This window comes from Calonectris borealis, chromosome 9 (genome assembly GCF_964195595.1).
Source record: "Calonectris borealis chromosome 9, bCalBor7.hap1.2, whole genome shotgun sequence".
Lineage (NCBI taxonomy): Eukaryota > Metazoa > Chordata > Aves > Procellariiformes > Procellariidae > Calonectris > Calonectris borealis.
The window spans coordinates 11,142,829-11,159,570 of NC_134320.1; the positions used below are offsets into that span (position 1 = coordinate 11,142,829).

At 35.9% G+C, this 16,742-nt stretch overlaps 1 protein-coding gene across 9 annotated transcripts in view; it reads left to right on the plus strand.

The window, feature by feature from the left end:
- RHBDD1 (rhomboid domain containing 1) overlaps positions 1 to 15,722 on the plus strand; it is a 56,087-nt gene extending 40,365 nt beyond the window's left edge. For 5 of the 9 annotated variants that reach the window (XM_075158207.1, XM_075158209.1, XM_075158212.1 and 2 more), the window contains 2 exons: positions 7,359 to 7,420; positions 11,484 to 15,718. In XM_075158207.1, coding sequence (XP_075014308.1) covers positions 7,359 to 7,420; positions 11,484 to 11,567 — 146 coding nt within the window. In that variant the 3' untranslated portion in view covers positions 11,568 to 15,718. Of the gene's footprint in view, positions 1 to 673; positions 785 to 7,358; positions 7,421 to 11,483 lie in introns of all 9 variants that reach the window. The other 4 variants (XR_012674833.1, XR_012674834.1, XM_075158213.1 and 1 more) reach the window with 4 other exon arrangements.
- Positions 15,723 to 16,742: the final 1,020 nt, after the last annotated feature.

A 16,742-nucleotide genomic window follows, 5' to 3' on the forward strand; every position in this document is an offset into this window, starting at 1 on the left:
GGAATAAATTGGGAAAGAATTTTGTGGAACCTTCATCCTGCAAGGGTTTTAAGGTTAAACAGAGGTTTCTCATGAATGTGACAACGGTAACTGACTGCCACAGGGCATGAAGATCGACTAGATAATCATTTGAGATTCTTTGTAGCTCTGGTTTCTATGGTTCTAGCAATAAATTATGCTTCATTTTACAATCAAATCACTTTAAACTACAAATTATATATAGATTTAGCTAAAGAATTTGAAAGACCTGACAACTTGGAGAAGAATTTTTAGAGCATTTAGTGACCAAGGAAGAAGAATACCATAGAACAGTGCAAGGATATCTTCCTAGCAGCTAACTGCATTAAGCTGCAGAACAATCTCTGAGGGAGTGAGGAAGACAGCAGCTAAATTTTTTAAAACCAGTTTAGTTGAACTAGTTTTTGAAACCAGTTTAGTCAAGCTACAAAAGAGGAATAGGGGGTGGGTTTCAGAAAAAAAGAGTAAGTCTCCTAGTATGACTCTCTTGTGTTATCTTTATGCTCATTTTTTACCAACTCATCATGCACATTAGCAATATCAAACAAGGGACTTTTTATTAAAGTATTTATTGTTAATCAATGAAATGTAAGTATTCTTTTTTTAGCTATTAAGCAGGGGAGCTTTTTGTTCGGGGTTTTTTTCTGGTCTTTAGGATCCAGAAAGGACCAAAACTTCCCTGTGAGTTTTATAATTCAGAAGCATTGAACCAAGTACTGTAACATCGCACAAAAATATTTGCCAAGAATAGGCATGTTTTACACTGGTAAGGACATAACTTGTGAGTAACTTCATAATTGTAAGCAACTGTGTAGGGGTGATGAAATTTCATTTGCATTTATTCCTTCTTTTTGCTGGGAGAAACTTTCATCCTTTTCAGTTCTATTTCGTGTAACTCCTTATCCTGTTCATTTTGTTCTTGCTCTACTCCTTGTCTTAGATCTCATTTTTAGTGCTTTACTTCACTGTATTTTTGACAGTGTTCTATTTGATCAGTGCAACTTACTGTAAAAACAGTCCATGAGGATAAAACGCAGGTCATTTGAATTGCAAAATAAGTCACTTAAGTAATTTTATGAAGTAATGAATGTCTAAACATCATTTGGAGGATGGAATTGGAAAATATGTCCAAACACTAGTGAATACGCGGTAACAAACGAGCCAAGGGAAGAAACTGCATGGAATAACCTGAGGTCTCCAGTTCTAGTTTTTTCAGTGAAAGATGTACTGCAGATGCTTGAAATAGATGAACATAAATTAAAGAAATAAGGAAAAGGATACCTTGCTATTTGCAGCTGAACAAAAGACTTCTACTAGATTATGATAAATATACAGCCTACCTGAAATTCTTCTTGCAACTGAAGTTATTCTTAGCTTTCTTCATACTACTATGAAGAGGAATAGATGTCTGACTGTCTTAGCCTAAAGATACATTAAGTAGCATGTCTGTATAGGTCAAGGTTTTTTTGAGTTGGTTAGCAAATCCCTTTCAATACTTGGGAATGAAAGATATATTTAATTTTATGTATCAACCATTTTAATTTTAATAATGAATTTAGCCTTGTTTAGGAGAATTAACATCTGGAGAATTATTAGATGGTTGAAAAATGCAGTGAGATAATTTTATGTCATCTCTCCTCTAGTATTTTCAGCTAAACGGTAGCTGGAGGTAGCTATAAACTAATCCCCTTAATCCTTTTCTGAAGGGCAGCAAGTCCAGAGGTCTATATCCTCTTACTTCTGCATTGTAGTGTTGATTATTTGTTGCAAATGCATAATCTGAGTGTGCAGTAAGATTTTGGCTTGTTCTGAGGCAGTAACTGATGGTCTCTACTCTCAAAACGTTACCAATGTGCTTTTAACAACTTCTGTTACTTTAACAAGAGCTTGTTATTTTGGTGATATGGATACAGCAAAGATGAGACTTTGAGGCATGATTAAAATAAATTTAAAAATTCTCATGTGTGAAGGATTAAGATACCCATGTTAAGTCTTAGCCATCTTTTGGGGGGAATGGTTTTGTGTGTTTCTCAATTTTATCATCTCTTCTTTTAAAAATGAGAAAGACTCTGTGCTCAAGAACGATTTCGCTTGCTCTTCTAACAATCCAGTTGTATCTGGATTAATTGTATATTCCTTTCCTTCTAACTTCATTAGCCACAACTAATTTCTTGGTAATTTGATTTTTCATTTGTCAGCCATTCCAAAGCACAGCACAGAAACAGTAGTTAGACTTCCGTTTCTCTTCTTCACCAGTTTGTTATATTCAAGTCTGTAGATGAGGAATGTTGGCACCAGCACCAGGAAGAATAGTTTGCTTCATAGCATGACAAAATTCTTTCGTGCATTGACAGAAACTTAAAGGGCAGTGTTAGAAACAATAGCGTAGGCTATTAAATGTGGTCTGCTTGGAGCTGAGTAGGAAAAAATTGGACAGTGATAAGTGCTAAAAGCCAAATCTGTCAGACTGTGTAGCATGTCTGCATTTTGCAGAGGGAAGGAGATGAGAGAATAAAAGCAGATTTGCCATTTTATAGGGGTTTTTTTCAATTGTAGTTCCTGTCTGGCTCCTAGTGCAACATAAAACAGTGAAAAGGCTGCTGTGAGTATTTTGTTTGCTTCAACTCTTTCTGGAAGCTTCCTAGTCCTTCTAAGGTATGAGAGGAGGAAAAATGATGTTGCATATGCACTCCCTTTCCTTAGGATTCTCTGTACAACTCAATAATTAGAAGGTAGTTGGTTAAACTAACCTTAAGACTTGACTACTAATTGGCTGGAAGATATGAAAGAACTACAGCAACACTTGGCATTTAACTTCAGCTTCTCCCTGCCCTCCAGTTTACTTCTTCCAATTCCACATGCATCAAAAATATCTGGTTGATTATGCATTAGAATTATCTGTTTGGATGTTTATAAACTGAGAGAACTCCCATTTTCTCAAATAGAACACTTCAAACATTGGTATTTTGTATTAAAAAGCGAGGTGAGTCAGGTTTATACCATAGATACGGCAATATAGTACATTGTATATAATCTGTAGCATGCCCAAGAGCAGTTTGTGAACTTTAATTATATCCTGTCATTATAACATAGTTAGCAGGGCTGTGCTATTTATGGAAGAAATAAATTATATGAAACTGGTATAAATGAAAGTCAAGCAAGTGTTCGAAGTTGTTATGACATTTGATCAAATATTTTCAAACCACCATTGCTTAGTAGTATTGATAAATAAACTACAAATAAAGTACAACACTTGATCTGTTTCTTGAAGGATGTCGTTCTGGGACCCCCAAAAGGACATCAACAGCACTTCTCTTGAGGAGGTCTGTACTGGAGGGTTCCAAGTGTGGTCATCTTCCCATTCATTTTTTAATATTTTCATTCTCTTCATATCAGGAGGAGAAAAGCAACCTTCCTTTTGGGAGCCACAGGAAGGTTACCTAAGGGTAGAGAGACAGATGCTCTATACTGACGGTATTTCCTAGAAGAAAGGTTTGAAGGGGCTGAACAAACATCCTAGCTTTGGTGACTATGTAAGTTATCTTTAGACTCGAAACAGTTCCTCGAAAAAGGATTGGAAGAGCTTGCCAGATCTGTGAGCTCTTAGGCCAATGAATACAGCATTTCTCTTATGCCTTTAACAATGCCATAGGTACAGATGCTGGCAATCTGTTATGTAATCAAATGACATGATAATACAGATGATGCAGTGAAGCAATTAAGCTGTATAAAATGGTGATGTCTGGATGAGATGACCCTAAGAGTCCTGCATTTGTGAGGATATAAGCTAACAGTCGAGTGAGCAGTCTGTTGGCTGCAGAAAACATTGTTTCAAGAAAAAGAAGAGGAAATCCTACAATGAGTTTGCTACGCACTATGACATAATACCTGAACCTTGGCTCTGCTAAATGTAGACTTCCTGTCTTTCACACCTTTCAAAGGCTGGGAAAATCAAAGCCAGGATTATCTTTGTGTATGCTTGGACACGAAATGGTTATATCTGAGGCACCTATTAAGGGCTCTCTTTTTGGCACAGACCAGTCTTCTCATCCAGATCAGGGCTCTCTGCATTTTGGTTACCTGTATGCTCCTCACTGTGTTGAAAAGAGATTATCGCTTGTCTGTGATTATCTTCTACAGCAAAGCTTCTACAAAAGTAAGAGATTTTTGGAAATGAGAAGTGTTTGGTTTTTGTATGGGTATGTAAGTGTTTGTATAGTTTGTTTTTTGTATGGGTACCACATTCACTAGCGCCAGGGCAGATAGTGATCCTGAAAATTGTAAGCTGTTCAGCTGAAATATTCTAGATTCTTCTTTAACACAAATAAAGCTAGCATGAAAAAGAAATACAGATGCACTGCTTTGTAATACCATTGCTACTTATTTGCTATGCTCACCTTCTTCTATCTAGCAGCATCAGTATTTATCAAGGACCCAACTGCATATTTCTACCAGTCAGACTTTCACAGTTTGGTAGCTTGATAAATTCTTCCTGAAGGTTACAGAAACTCTCTTGCAAATCCTGTTATCTAACCTAAAACTAAGGCCATTACTTCAGAGAGGAGGAAAAATCAAGTGAGTGTGTTTGATGTAACACTTCTGTGGCTTGTACTACAACCAGAACTAAAACCCCATGTGGAGATTTTGTCTGTTTGGCTCACCCTGTAAGATGACCGGTTGATTTTTCTTCCTTATGCCGAATTTCATGCAGAGGACAAAAAATGCACACTTCACACTCATTCTACAGGTATTACTATTACACTGACAGGATGGCATGTTTCAAATTGTCCTTACATCTGATCTTGATGATTAGAGGGCAGTGTACAGGTGAAGACTAAATGGATGGCTCATTTGCACTGCCAGCTGGCTGTGTAAGTTTTGCTTTGCTGTCGAACAGGGCTTGCTGTGCCACAGCCACATCAATCTCTCTGGTGTTTCTGTGAAATCTATATGCTGGAGTAGTCTGCTTGCATTTGCAGTGAGTTTGGCCGGAGGTTCACATGTCATATTCAGAAGAGCAGTTCTGAATTATCTGTTAGACTGATGTAGCTAGAACTTCTAATTCCAATGATGTCGAGTATGTCCTTTCACCTGTGTGCTTTCTTTGGGAAACAACAGTTGACTTTGATTTTGTGTTTTATGGTTTGTTTGTTGTTTTTGTTTGTTTGTTTTTGCTATTTCCACTGAAATATTCTAAGTGATGCATTGTTGTCACTAATGGTGTTTGTTTTTTTCACCTCTTCCTGTCTGCTCTTCTAGATCATGCATCTGGTAACTGTATTTTAGTATTCGAAGTGCTGAGAATGTGTAAAAAAGATCTGGGGAAGGGGGCTTTGAGCTGATCACTGTTACAGTGGAAAGCCTCAAAGAGTGTGTTGTGCATGTCTAGGGGTGAGAGCATTGTATTGCAGATGCATAAAATGAGAAAAACACTAGACAAATTTTACTTGATAACAAGATAGGCAAAATTTAGAGGATTCTTATGTAGAGGATAGCTGTGTTAGCTGTTCAGCTTCGGGGTTAAGATGTTGGCTATGCAGTTGGTCTTGTCAGGACAGACATTCCGCTGCAAAGCACTGTACAATAGCAAGTTAAGTTCTGAATTTAGAACTGGTTTAGTAAAGAAAAAAGTATATATGTATTCCAGTGGCTTTCACTTTGCTTTCCTTTTGATGAAACCTGATGTGACAGAGAAACTGCTAGATGCTGGCAAATAATCCCTGGGTTTCAAACCAGCCAGACAATAAACAACTGTATAATATTCAGTGCAGCAGCTTCTCTAGAGCCCATCTGTTTCAAAATAACCCTAATTCAGCTTACAAGGCGGAATGCTTTGTTGGCTGGAGTTTGTCCTAATTTCCGTGGCTGCCTGCGTGGCTCCGGTGCCATCTGCTGGGTGAGCGAGTGATGTCCCTGGGCCCCGCAGGTGCACTGACCCCGCTGAAATGCAGTGCAAGGGTCTAAGATCTCATTATTTAATCACCTTGTTGCTTGCTAATGGAGCCTTATGTGCACGATTAAAAGTATGAATTTAATATTGCAGGCTAATATGTGCCCTCTCTCTTTTTGTTTCATTTCTTGAAGAGGGAGAGAAATGGTGGCTCAGTTGCAGCTGTCTTCTTGGGCATCCTTTACTAAAACCTATGGTTCTGCATGGGTTATAACTTGTATTAGTTGACTATTAAATTGCTCCTCAAGCATCTCTCTCTGAATTGCTTAAAGCAATTTGGCATGTAATACTCTCAAGCTTCTTTGCTTTTCTCTACAAAATGATTAGATCTTTCAAAATGGTGCTTCAAATGTGAAACTCTTTGGAAAAGATAAAGCTTAAGCCTAGATAGGATCAACTCATGCCTCTCTGCTGGCAACTCTTCTGTTCCTGACATTTGTTTTTGTGACTAGAATTAGTTTCTGGTGGGCGGGGCACTTCTGGAGATTGACCACGGCGATGATTTGGTATAATATGAGTTGTGAATGTCCGCCGTAGAAACTCCTGCTGTTTGTCCAGTAGCGATAGCTGCCTGTGCTTTAACATCCATAGCATATGGAAGAATAAAAAAAAAGTCTTACATTTTGTGTTGTGATCATGCCTTATTTTTTCAAATATATCATTGCATGACATATTTGAAAGCAACAGAAGCCAAAATTTTTTAATATTCAAGTTTTCATCGATTTTGCCTTTTAACAAAATAAATGTGATTTAATTGAAGAATGAACTAGAATAATAATCTGTTGCTCTCCTGATTGTCCTATAAAAGTACTCAGTGTGATAGTACTTAATTTGAAATAATCTTTTACTTGCAAATGACCTGTTACAAGTGAGGTGAACTGTTGAGCATCAGTTTAGCGATGAAATGGAAGTTCAGGGTTTACTTCATAAATGTCTCAAGTATGAATCCAAAAGGCACACTGAAACATTTGTTAAGTTTCCTTCTGCTATTGTAAAGTCTCTAAGGAAGTTTTGGGCATTATCAGCTGTTTTAAGTTAGTAGTGCCCAGAATTGCATGAGAACAGAACTGAAATATGTATATTGCAGAGTTAAGTCTTTCATTTGAAAGACTTGTATCCAGTACGACAGTCTTAACTCCTTGCATTCATTGTTGGTTGATTTTGTTATGCACTGCCTCTGTTTGTATAGAATTTAGAATGTATTTTCTTGTTCTAATAGACAAGCATCATTCAATAAGGTCTTTATAGGCAGTGAGTAAGATCTTTATCGGCAATGAGTATCTGCTGTATCAATTTCAGGAATTTCAGAATTGAAATAGTTGTCTGTTTGCAATCTGTTAATTATAAAAATTAAAGCGGGTAATAGATATAAACCAGAAGTTTTTCTTAGGAATCAGAAGAACCAATATTGGGTGCAGAATTTTCAGTGCAAAGTCTCCAATATCCAATAAGGTATGGCTAATAGTCTTATATAAAGATAATATTTTTTCCTTCTGCCTTATCAGATTGGGCAGTTGCATTTTTCAAATGACTGTCTTGAACATGCCAGTAATTTGTTTCCAAAACTTGGAACTTGACTGGGACTGAGAGAGTATGGCAAACTCTCTAGTTTCTTCAGGGATTCCCCTGGTTAATTATATCTTTTGACTTGAGAAGACTTCTGCTCAATAGTTCTTATTTTTCTGTATTGTTTAAATCCAAGAAAAAGGGCGCAAATCCGTGTTGGGTTTTTTAACTAATAAAAACGGTTTCATGGGTCAGCATAAAGTGTTTTGACGGTCATCTTTCCAAAGTTGTTGTTATGGTTACTATACAAGCAGTTCCTCATGTAAATCTTGATGTAGATCAGGCGCTGAAGGAAGACCAGGAAGCAAGGATGGGCAAACGCGCTCGGTGTCAGCGCTGGCAGTCCAAGCTGATGAGCCGTGCGCGGCTCCGCTCTTCTGAGCGCAAAACATTCTCAGTTTTCTCAACTGAGATGCTTGCTCATTCATAGTGGGGGAAAAAAAAATCTGTTAAAAAGGGAGGACAATCAGTATTGTTGCCTTCATTTCAGACTGTGTGTCTGTGATTAATCAAATTTCTGATTTTGACATGCTGAGTAACCTTTGAACCAGTGCTTAATGCATTATACATTATGCCTATGGGGGGCTGTGGGTTCAGAGTAATGTGCTGTAATGCCTAACTACAGTAAGTATTTTAGGCACGATAAGCATATTTATTTAACACGTGGATGAAAATGTTTAAGGTTGTTAAAGCTTTAATTGTATTACACTAATACAGGTTTAGTTAAGCCAGTTGCAATTACAGTGACTTTTTTTGTTTTGGTCCAAAGTCCTATAATTGTAAACTTTAGTAACAAAAAAAAAACCCCACACAGAGTGACAGGAAAGGTGTGGAGGGCCTCAGTCTTCCATATTCACAATAAAATTAATTTAAAAATAGGCTCTGTAAGGGTTAGTGTTTTGTTCTAACTTTTTTGTACTATATCCTTTGGTTTTGTCTATCATCTGGTGTTATTGCAGTTTTTTAAATACTTTGAATACCATCTTAAAATCAGTTACTCTTGAAGTTTTTTGCTGATGTGTTGAAAAGATTGTGTTGGCTTCTTGCACAGAAGTCCAGGTGTTGTTTCAGTAGTAACAGTGGCCTAATTACAATTTCTGAACAGTCTGGCTTATAAATATTTTGGTTAGATGAAGGTGTTATTTCATTAATATTTTTATTGTAATTTAAAAAAAAAACATGTCAGGAAACTATTTTGGGTAACAGGATACTTTAAATGTATACATACATATATAAATATATGTATGTAAACCTTCACATTCAGACAACTCACCATATTGTTTGATGTAAAATGATATCTTTTCATGAACATAAAGCTTTTCAAAATGCTTTGTCAGTCTTTTATTTTTGGGTCAACGTATAAAGGAGCATTTTGCATCTTTTTTATAACATCTCTTTCAATTTCTAGTGATTATTAAAGCACATTTATAGTTGAAGTGTTGAGCCTATTTTATGGGGACTCTGCCAGTACTCATCTTAACTGTATAAGTGGTATCTGATTTCTTACATAAAAACTAACCAAGGATGCTATGTAGAAAAATAAATGTTTTAATGAGAAACCATGATATTTGACAATGTCACTACAGAAAAGAATTTTTAAAAAATGCAAATGTTTTCTTAATGATGATGATTTAAAAAAAAGAATATAAAACTTACAATGCAGTTTTGACCCTGTATGGTGCAGCCATTTGTACGATCAGGGTCTTGACTATATTACCCTTCGTATATCAAAATTTATCTCTTTCAGCTATTGTTAATATTTATATTTAAAGTATACCCATCACAAATCAAAATATAAAGAAAATACTAGGCATTTTAATTGATGTTATTATATAAACAACACTGTGAAAAGCCCTTAACTTGCTGATTTTCTTTTCCATTTATTCACCTCAGATATTACATACCATTAAAAAAAATTAAGAATCACAGTGATTTTTCTCATAAATTTTCTTGCCATGACAACATCAACATTGTTGAGAATGTTGTAATGAATTCAGTGCTGTTTAACGATTTCTTTACTTATAGATGACGAATAAGATAAATACATATAGATACATTCGTTTGTATTTCAGTATGTGTCTAAAATTCATAAATGTTGACTTTAAAGGATTTATTGAGCTGTCTCAGGCCTTTTAACGTTTTTGTCTAGACATATATTTGCACTATTATGAAAGGATCTGAGGTCTACTGACCACCTTGCTTTATGCCTTCCAATTTAAAGCTATTGGGTTTTTTTCCTAAATGAATGTTCATTGGGTTACAAAATATTGTAAGCCAGTGTTTTTTCTTAGCTTGTGATCAATAGGACACAGTAAAACAACTATGTGTTTTTTCTTTTCAAACAAACCTTGTCTAAGAAACAAAGTAAAATGAGGGAAAATAAATGTAATAAATGAACATTCAGTTCAGCTTAATTATTTTTTTTGTTAATGAAAACCATTCTGCCCATGCTTCAGGTTATATTAACTAATTTTTTTTTAGGCAAGGAGATTGCTCTTGGATTTAAAAAAAATAAAACTGAGAAGCATTGTAGTTAGTTACCTGTGCCAAGCTCTATGACTTGCAATATATGTTAGCTTTCTATAATATTTTGAACAGTATTTGTCAAATAATGATGTAGCATTTTCAGAGGCAGAGTAACAGCTTTTTCAAATTTGTCACTAGCAAGTTGAGACACAGGGACAAGCTGAAGATAAAATACTAAAATATACATTAAATTCATGTATGTTAATATGAATTTGAAAAATCCTTTTAAACAGTTCATCTCATTTTATAAACATTTATGTTAATATTGCTGCCTGTTAGAGTTTGAGCAGCTATAGTTATCTCTGGAAGCATTTTCCAAGAGTTTGACTTCTTGGCAAACACGTAAGAAAAATTATGAACATATTCTAGTATTTTCACAAAGCCATACATTTATTGGTGAGTACTCTACGAACTCAAATGCTTTTTGTAATTGGATCAGAAACTAACAGAGCCTCTTCCTAAGTTGGACTTCCTGACTTCACGCCACGTGAACAGGCCTTACGTGTTTCCTACAACTTCTGATACAGGATACAGCTGTATTTGGAATTCATCTTGAAAATGAACGTAATAGTACAATACTTACTTCTAGTTTTCCATATTCACTTTTGCTAATTTAAATGAGATCCTGAGGTGAAAGTTTAAAAAATACTGAATGCTGCAAAGGCTGTTGTGTTATCTTTAAAGCTAATTTGCTTATCTTTAACACTGTACCTATGCTCAGAAGGCAGTCTCTCATTTTTGTTTCCCAGAGCCCTTCGGCTGAGGTGGTGTGTAACCACAGCCTTTTTCTTGGCTTCAAAGAAACCACCGTTTCTTTGCTCGGTGACTTAATGTGAATTCTGAAGAGTTGTGGGAATAGCCTGTTCTTGCCTTCTCTTGGGGTGCCAGGGCAGAGAACCTTTGCTCTCGGTGTGCTACTTCTGCTCAGATTAATTTGCTAACAGTTCTCTCTAGCGGAGCTGCCACGTGTAGTTTATTTCTGAAATTGCTTGTTGCCAACTAAGGATGGGAGTTGCATGTGCATCTGGTATGGGTCAGCACATCTTGGACTGCAATACTACAAGCAAAACCAAAAGCTTATTTTGCCAGAAGAAACTACTGAGGATGTTTAAATAGTTTAACAATCTGGAGTTTACTGTATAAAGTAAGGATTGTGAAAAAATGTCAGCTCCCAGCTTGGTAGATGTTTGGGTGTTCTTTTGGTTGTGGTTTGTTGGTTTGTTTTTTTATTTGTATGTTTGCTTTTTATTTCTGTGTCTTTAAGAGCAGTTGCTGGAAGTTGTGATTGCCCTGAAACCATGGGAATTGGAAACATTCAACTCCCTGTTTCCTTTGTGTTGTGATGCTTTGGATTACAGGATATATATGCATTTTTCTCATATTACAGAACAAAATAACAGTTGTTTTTCATTGTGTCTTATAGATTTTGGTGGAGCAATGTATAATAATGAGCGGCGACCCTATGGTTTTTGGTTTCCACCTGAGCAGCATTCAGAAGAGGAAATAAGAAGACAAAGGCTTCGCAGGTTTGAGAGACGATGAAATTGGCAGGTGTTGATGTAAGTTGTAAAGTGCTCTTCAGAGTTACCAAAATATTTGCAGATCTATTTGTAATATGCGGATTCGTTTGTAATATTTTTCCAATTTTTTTACTACTAGTTGTAAAACTGCAGAGCATTTTTTGAGTTCAGGCTGAAAATTGGAACTTGACTAAAAAGTGTGAGATAGGAATCAAAATGTGATCTTTGGCAGTTTCCATCTTAATGCACCTTAAATATGGAAGAAGACTGATGGTTTTACCAAACTGTCTTTTTTTCTTAAGTTCTTTTGTGTAGCTTCATGAATTCCTTGGCTTTTTGACTGTTGGTATTCTCAGACAACAGGTTTTCTTCATCCTTCACAGATGAAAAAAACATTACTTTTTTTTATACAATTGTAAAACTATGCAATTTTTCCTTATAAACTTGTCTCTGTTTATCTATGATGACCAAATGTTTTTGGGATTGGCATGTGAAATGTCACTTGAAAAGATTGCTTTGATGACAACAGCTAGATCATATGAGTCTAGGCTTAAGCTTTGCAGCAGTCTTGCAAACTGTGTGAAAAATAGTTGCAGCTGTCCTTACCCTAAGGAGATATTTAATACAACCTTTAGTGTTGCCGTCTTCCTTAAAACATGCCATTTTATCTAGAGCCTGTATGTGATAATAATGAGTTGTAACTAATTATTTCCTAAAGCCTTTTGTAATATTTATGTTTTAAATAAAATGCTTCCCTTTATAGTTGAAATAATTTGTTAGGAGTTTTATGGAAAGGGAGGTGGATATGCCATACAAAGAATATATTTATTTAGTAACTTATACTTTTTCAAAGCATCTATTTCCCTTTTTAAGAAGGCTTGGAAATTGTATCATGTATATGCTGTTCATGCGGCTTTAGAAATTCTACTACTTCTCTATATGTATCTCATTTTGATGTCCAGTAGCAGCAGTAAGGGTTTGCAGACTTGTGCAGATCTTGCCTAAATATAGGCTACCTTGAATTCTTCATTTTCTAGAAAGAATTTCTCTACCAAACTCCAGCGTAGTTGATAGGACACCAGAGAGCTCAGTTGTCACTTTGGGCAGACCCTCTACTCAGTCACACGGTGGCTGTCCTGCTTATGGCACATCTGCCTATTCAGTAATGTTAACTCATGAACCTGAAGGTTTTTTGTTCTAGTATCATTCAAAAATTACTCATTGCCCAGGCTTTTTTTCCTCATAATAGCAGAAATTCTTCTGAAATTGGAAATACTCCGCTGTAACTGTTTTCAGTCCTGAAGAGGTGTGATTGCACAAGAATAATTTGATTATTGGCCTTTGGCACAGAACTGTTGGAATCTTTTCAGCACTAATTTAGTCAAGTATTAGGATGAGCAATTTATTGGTTTCTTTTCAGGTACATGTGATCACCAATCTGTGCTTTATGAAGTCTACTTCTCTATCGAGTTATAGTTTGAATGTAAAAACATAGTGCTCTATTTTTCATACAGAAAAAAATCCTGAAACTCATCTTTTTACTATGCTCTTTAAATAGAGAGTACACCTTCTGGTTGTAACGAAGCTTCTGTTTGCTGAAAAATGCACAAGCTATTCTTTCTCTCCTGTGCCATTCTCGCTTTCGCCATCCTTCTTATACGTATTTTTGATTTTTATGACAAGAAGCAGAACAAATTGTTACGCCAGACACGTGGCTCAAGGTTCTGAGAGCCAAGAGACACGACTGCAAGGTGACTTTGGATATACTCATTCAGGTAGTGTAAGAACACTGTTAATATTATGTAAAGTGTTTTCTGGCAGATTGTAAGACAGTACATAAGGAATGCTAATTTTTGTTGTGGTCTTGGTCTTGGTTGTTTTTCTATATATGCAGTAGCCATAGAATAAAATAGCAGATACTCTTAGCTAACTTTTCTATGCTAACTAAAAATAGGTATCAAAAAATTGCATACAGTTTGCATATTTTTCTCAGTGGGTAATAATTATATGTAAATGAGGAGGAAGTAGCATTTGTTCCTCAGACTAATTTTTTAATGCTCTGGTCAAAAGTTTCAGTGTAACTTACTGTGTCTGTTAAGCTGTGTTATTTTAAGTATTTAAAACCACTGGATTAGCCACTAGTCAGTTGAAAAAAAAATACTTAAGAAAAATCAAAAACATTATTACAGTTTTAAAAGCACTTGTTTTTATAAAGTGAGGCTAGAAATACTTGCCATTAAATATTCACCAAAATTGTCAGTACTAATAATTGTTCAGCTGTTTTGACTTTTGTATACAAAATTGAAATAAATATTTTTTTTTACATTTAAAACTGTCTTTTTTTTTTCATTATAGTAATTAATAAGGCTTATATTTTAAATTACAGAGCTGCCACCATATTGTTAGAAATGAAGATGTGTGATACTGGGGGGGAGGGGGGGGCAGATGGATTATATTGGGACTAATTTTTTTTCTTTTGAATTTAGTGGAAGTTTTGGCATTGGATTATTGGAAAGTTCTGGTACTTAAAGTCTTTTGGAAAGTTTATTAACAGTAGGATTTTTACCGTTAAAAAACCCCCATCAGTTTAGGTTTCAGAGCACTGATGATGGTAGATGTAAGTTGCAGACGACTTCCTAAGATATACTCTGTTGCACTTTATCTCTTCAGGGACAAAAACTAAGGGCAATCTACATAGATGAGTGTTCAACGTTGCAAATTTTCTGACACTGTTTAGTGCCTGACTAATTCTACTTAAAAGTAAGGATTCTTTAAGAAAAAGCAGTTTTGCATAAAATATTTTAACATCTCAAGTTTGATTCCTTTGTTGCAGGAGCTGTGACTTTTTGTGAATTTTTCATGCTTTGTCTAAACTCTGTGATCAGGTACCATGTAAGAAATGCCATCCCCTTAATTAATCCTAATCAGCAGACTTGTTAACAGGCGCATTCTTGAAATTTAATGGTTGAATGACCTAACGTATTATTGCTAATAAATAGGGGTTTCTCGCAGTCCATAATTAAGATGTGGTGAAAGAACAATGTGTTTAACTTTTAAAATTCTTTTCCCTCTTCTGTCTTGTTTTTAAGCACAGGCAAATTAAATATTCTTGTGTACGTATGCTTTTTTCCTGGCAGTACCACTTCCCCTAAGGGGGGAAAAATGCCCTTTAAAATACTGAGAAAACAGTATTCATAGGTGTTCCACACCACAGCAGGACAGATTGTGCTAGGTGAGTGTAGGTGGAAATGGTGTCCTCAATACAGGCTGTAAACAGGATCAAAATCCGTCCTGCCCCCTTAAATTGCCATCTTGGTGGCAGGGGAAGCGTTTAGGGGGAGAGGATGCCGATTCTGCCGTACCAGCCTCCTCTCAGAGAAGTCGTTCTGCCTGAAGCTTTGTTTTCCATGGCTACCTTTCAAACAAGGTTTGCTTGCTTGTTTGGTGAAAATCGAAAACGGAATTTTCATGGTCCGTTTTTTAAAAAGTTTGACTAATGCCACCTTGTTTATTTTCACATATCCCTTAAGAATCACTCCAAGAACTCCGTTGGTACAAAGGGTGTAGTAGGAGACAGTGAGGGGACTCGCCACTTTAGAAAAGTTTTGCCTTCGGGTTTTTGGGTTTGGTTTTATTTGAAAGTGAAAGAGAGAATTTAACTCTTACCATTAGATATAATTTGTTCATACCACATATATGCAGATAAGGAAGAGGAAGCCTAAATACTGGTTCATTAGATTAGTGATATACATAAAAATTAATGGAATGATGATGTGTCTGGGGAGAGAAGGAAATTATTACAACAGACCTTGCTAGGAGACTGTTTTGATTGAGCTGAAGAAAGCCCCAGTTTTGATAGCTTTTATGCTAAAAAAGGAGAAAAGAGGAAAGAGAGCATACCTGATAGAGGTAAAGTCTTTGTGTGAACAGTCATTATGGCAGACGTCCTAGTTTTTATTTTTATTTTTATATATATATATATATATATGTATGAGCTTAAATTGCAGATGATAGAGCAAAGCAGCTGTGAGCATTGTGAATCCAAAAGAGTTGTCCTGACCAAATGAAGGCAAAATGACTTGCCTTTTCTCCTATGTAATAATTACATGATTGGAAATGCCTGCAGGACAAAAGTAACTTTCTTTTGTTATCCATTGCTCTCTTTAATTATGATACCCATATATGCTAAGTGTATATACTGTTAAATATAAGAATAAAGAACTGTTGAACCTTTAAACCTCCTGCTTCTATCTAGACCATGGAACTTAATACAATGTCTGAAGATTGCACAGCAAATCTGAGTGAAACTTGAGTGAACGGCTTGAAAAACAGTTTAGGTACAGCTGCCTTTTCTTTGTTGTGATGTGATGGGAGTGTGTCGCAGTTCATTTTCACTTCTGATTCTGTGAGGGGTGAACTGTAACAATTTTTGCTTAGCACCGAATGACTAAGTGTGAACCACACTTCAGCAGAACAGCTGGCTAACAGATACGCATGTTCATGTGCTGTGGCTTCTTGAAGGAGTGTGCAGGCATGAAGGACAGAATCATTTTATGGTTTTATTATAAGCTACTAATTGTTTCCTACGTATAAAAAAAAAAATTGGTAATTTCTTATTTGTTACCAGATTTCAGAGGGCAAGGAAACATTAATAATTCTCAGCTTTCAGTTGTAGAATTGCTTCTAAAGGAGTATCATGCTTTCTAAAGGGTCTAACTCTTGTAATAAATACTGATACCTATTTACTCTTTCAGGAGCTGTGAAAATTGCAGAAAGACAGTTTGCCATACAAATTTAATATGGTTTGGGTATTTTTGTTTGGGTGACGTGCACAGAATGGTAAAGCAATTGGGTTAGTAAAAGAGATGATCGAGTATACATATGATAGCAGTCTTCTGCTGTATGAGAACAGTGATAAGTTCATCTCTTCTGTCCATTGGCAAGAAGAAATTGGCCTAATTTGCAGCAAAATGAATGTAAGCAGCAATTTCTAAACGTGTAGATAGTGAACTTTTCTCATAGGCTAGGGATATTCCGGAATTGCCTTCTTTAGTCTTTTTGGAGCAGGCTAAACAAATCTTTCCAAAGGGCTGTTGAGCAGGTGAACAGTCAATGGTCTTGCCTTAGTGGAGAATGTTGGCTTAGGTTAGGTCCTTCACCAA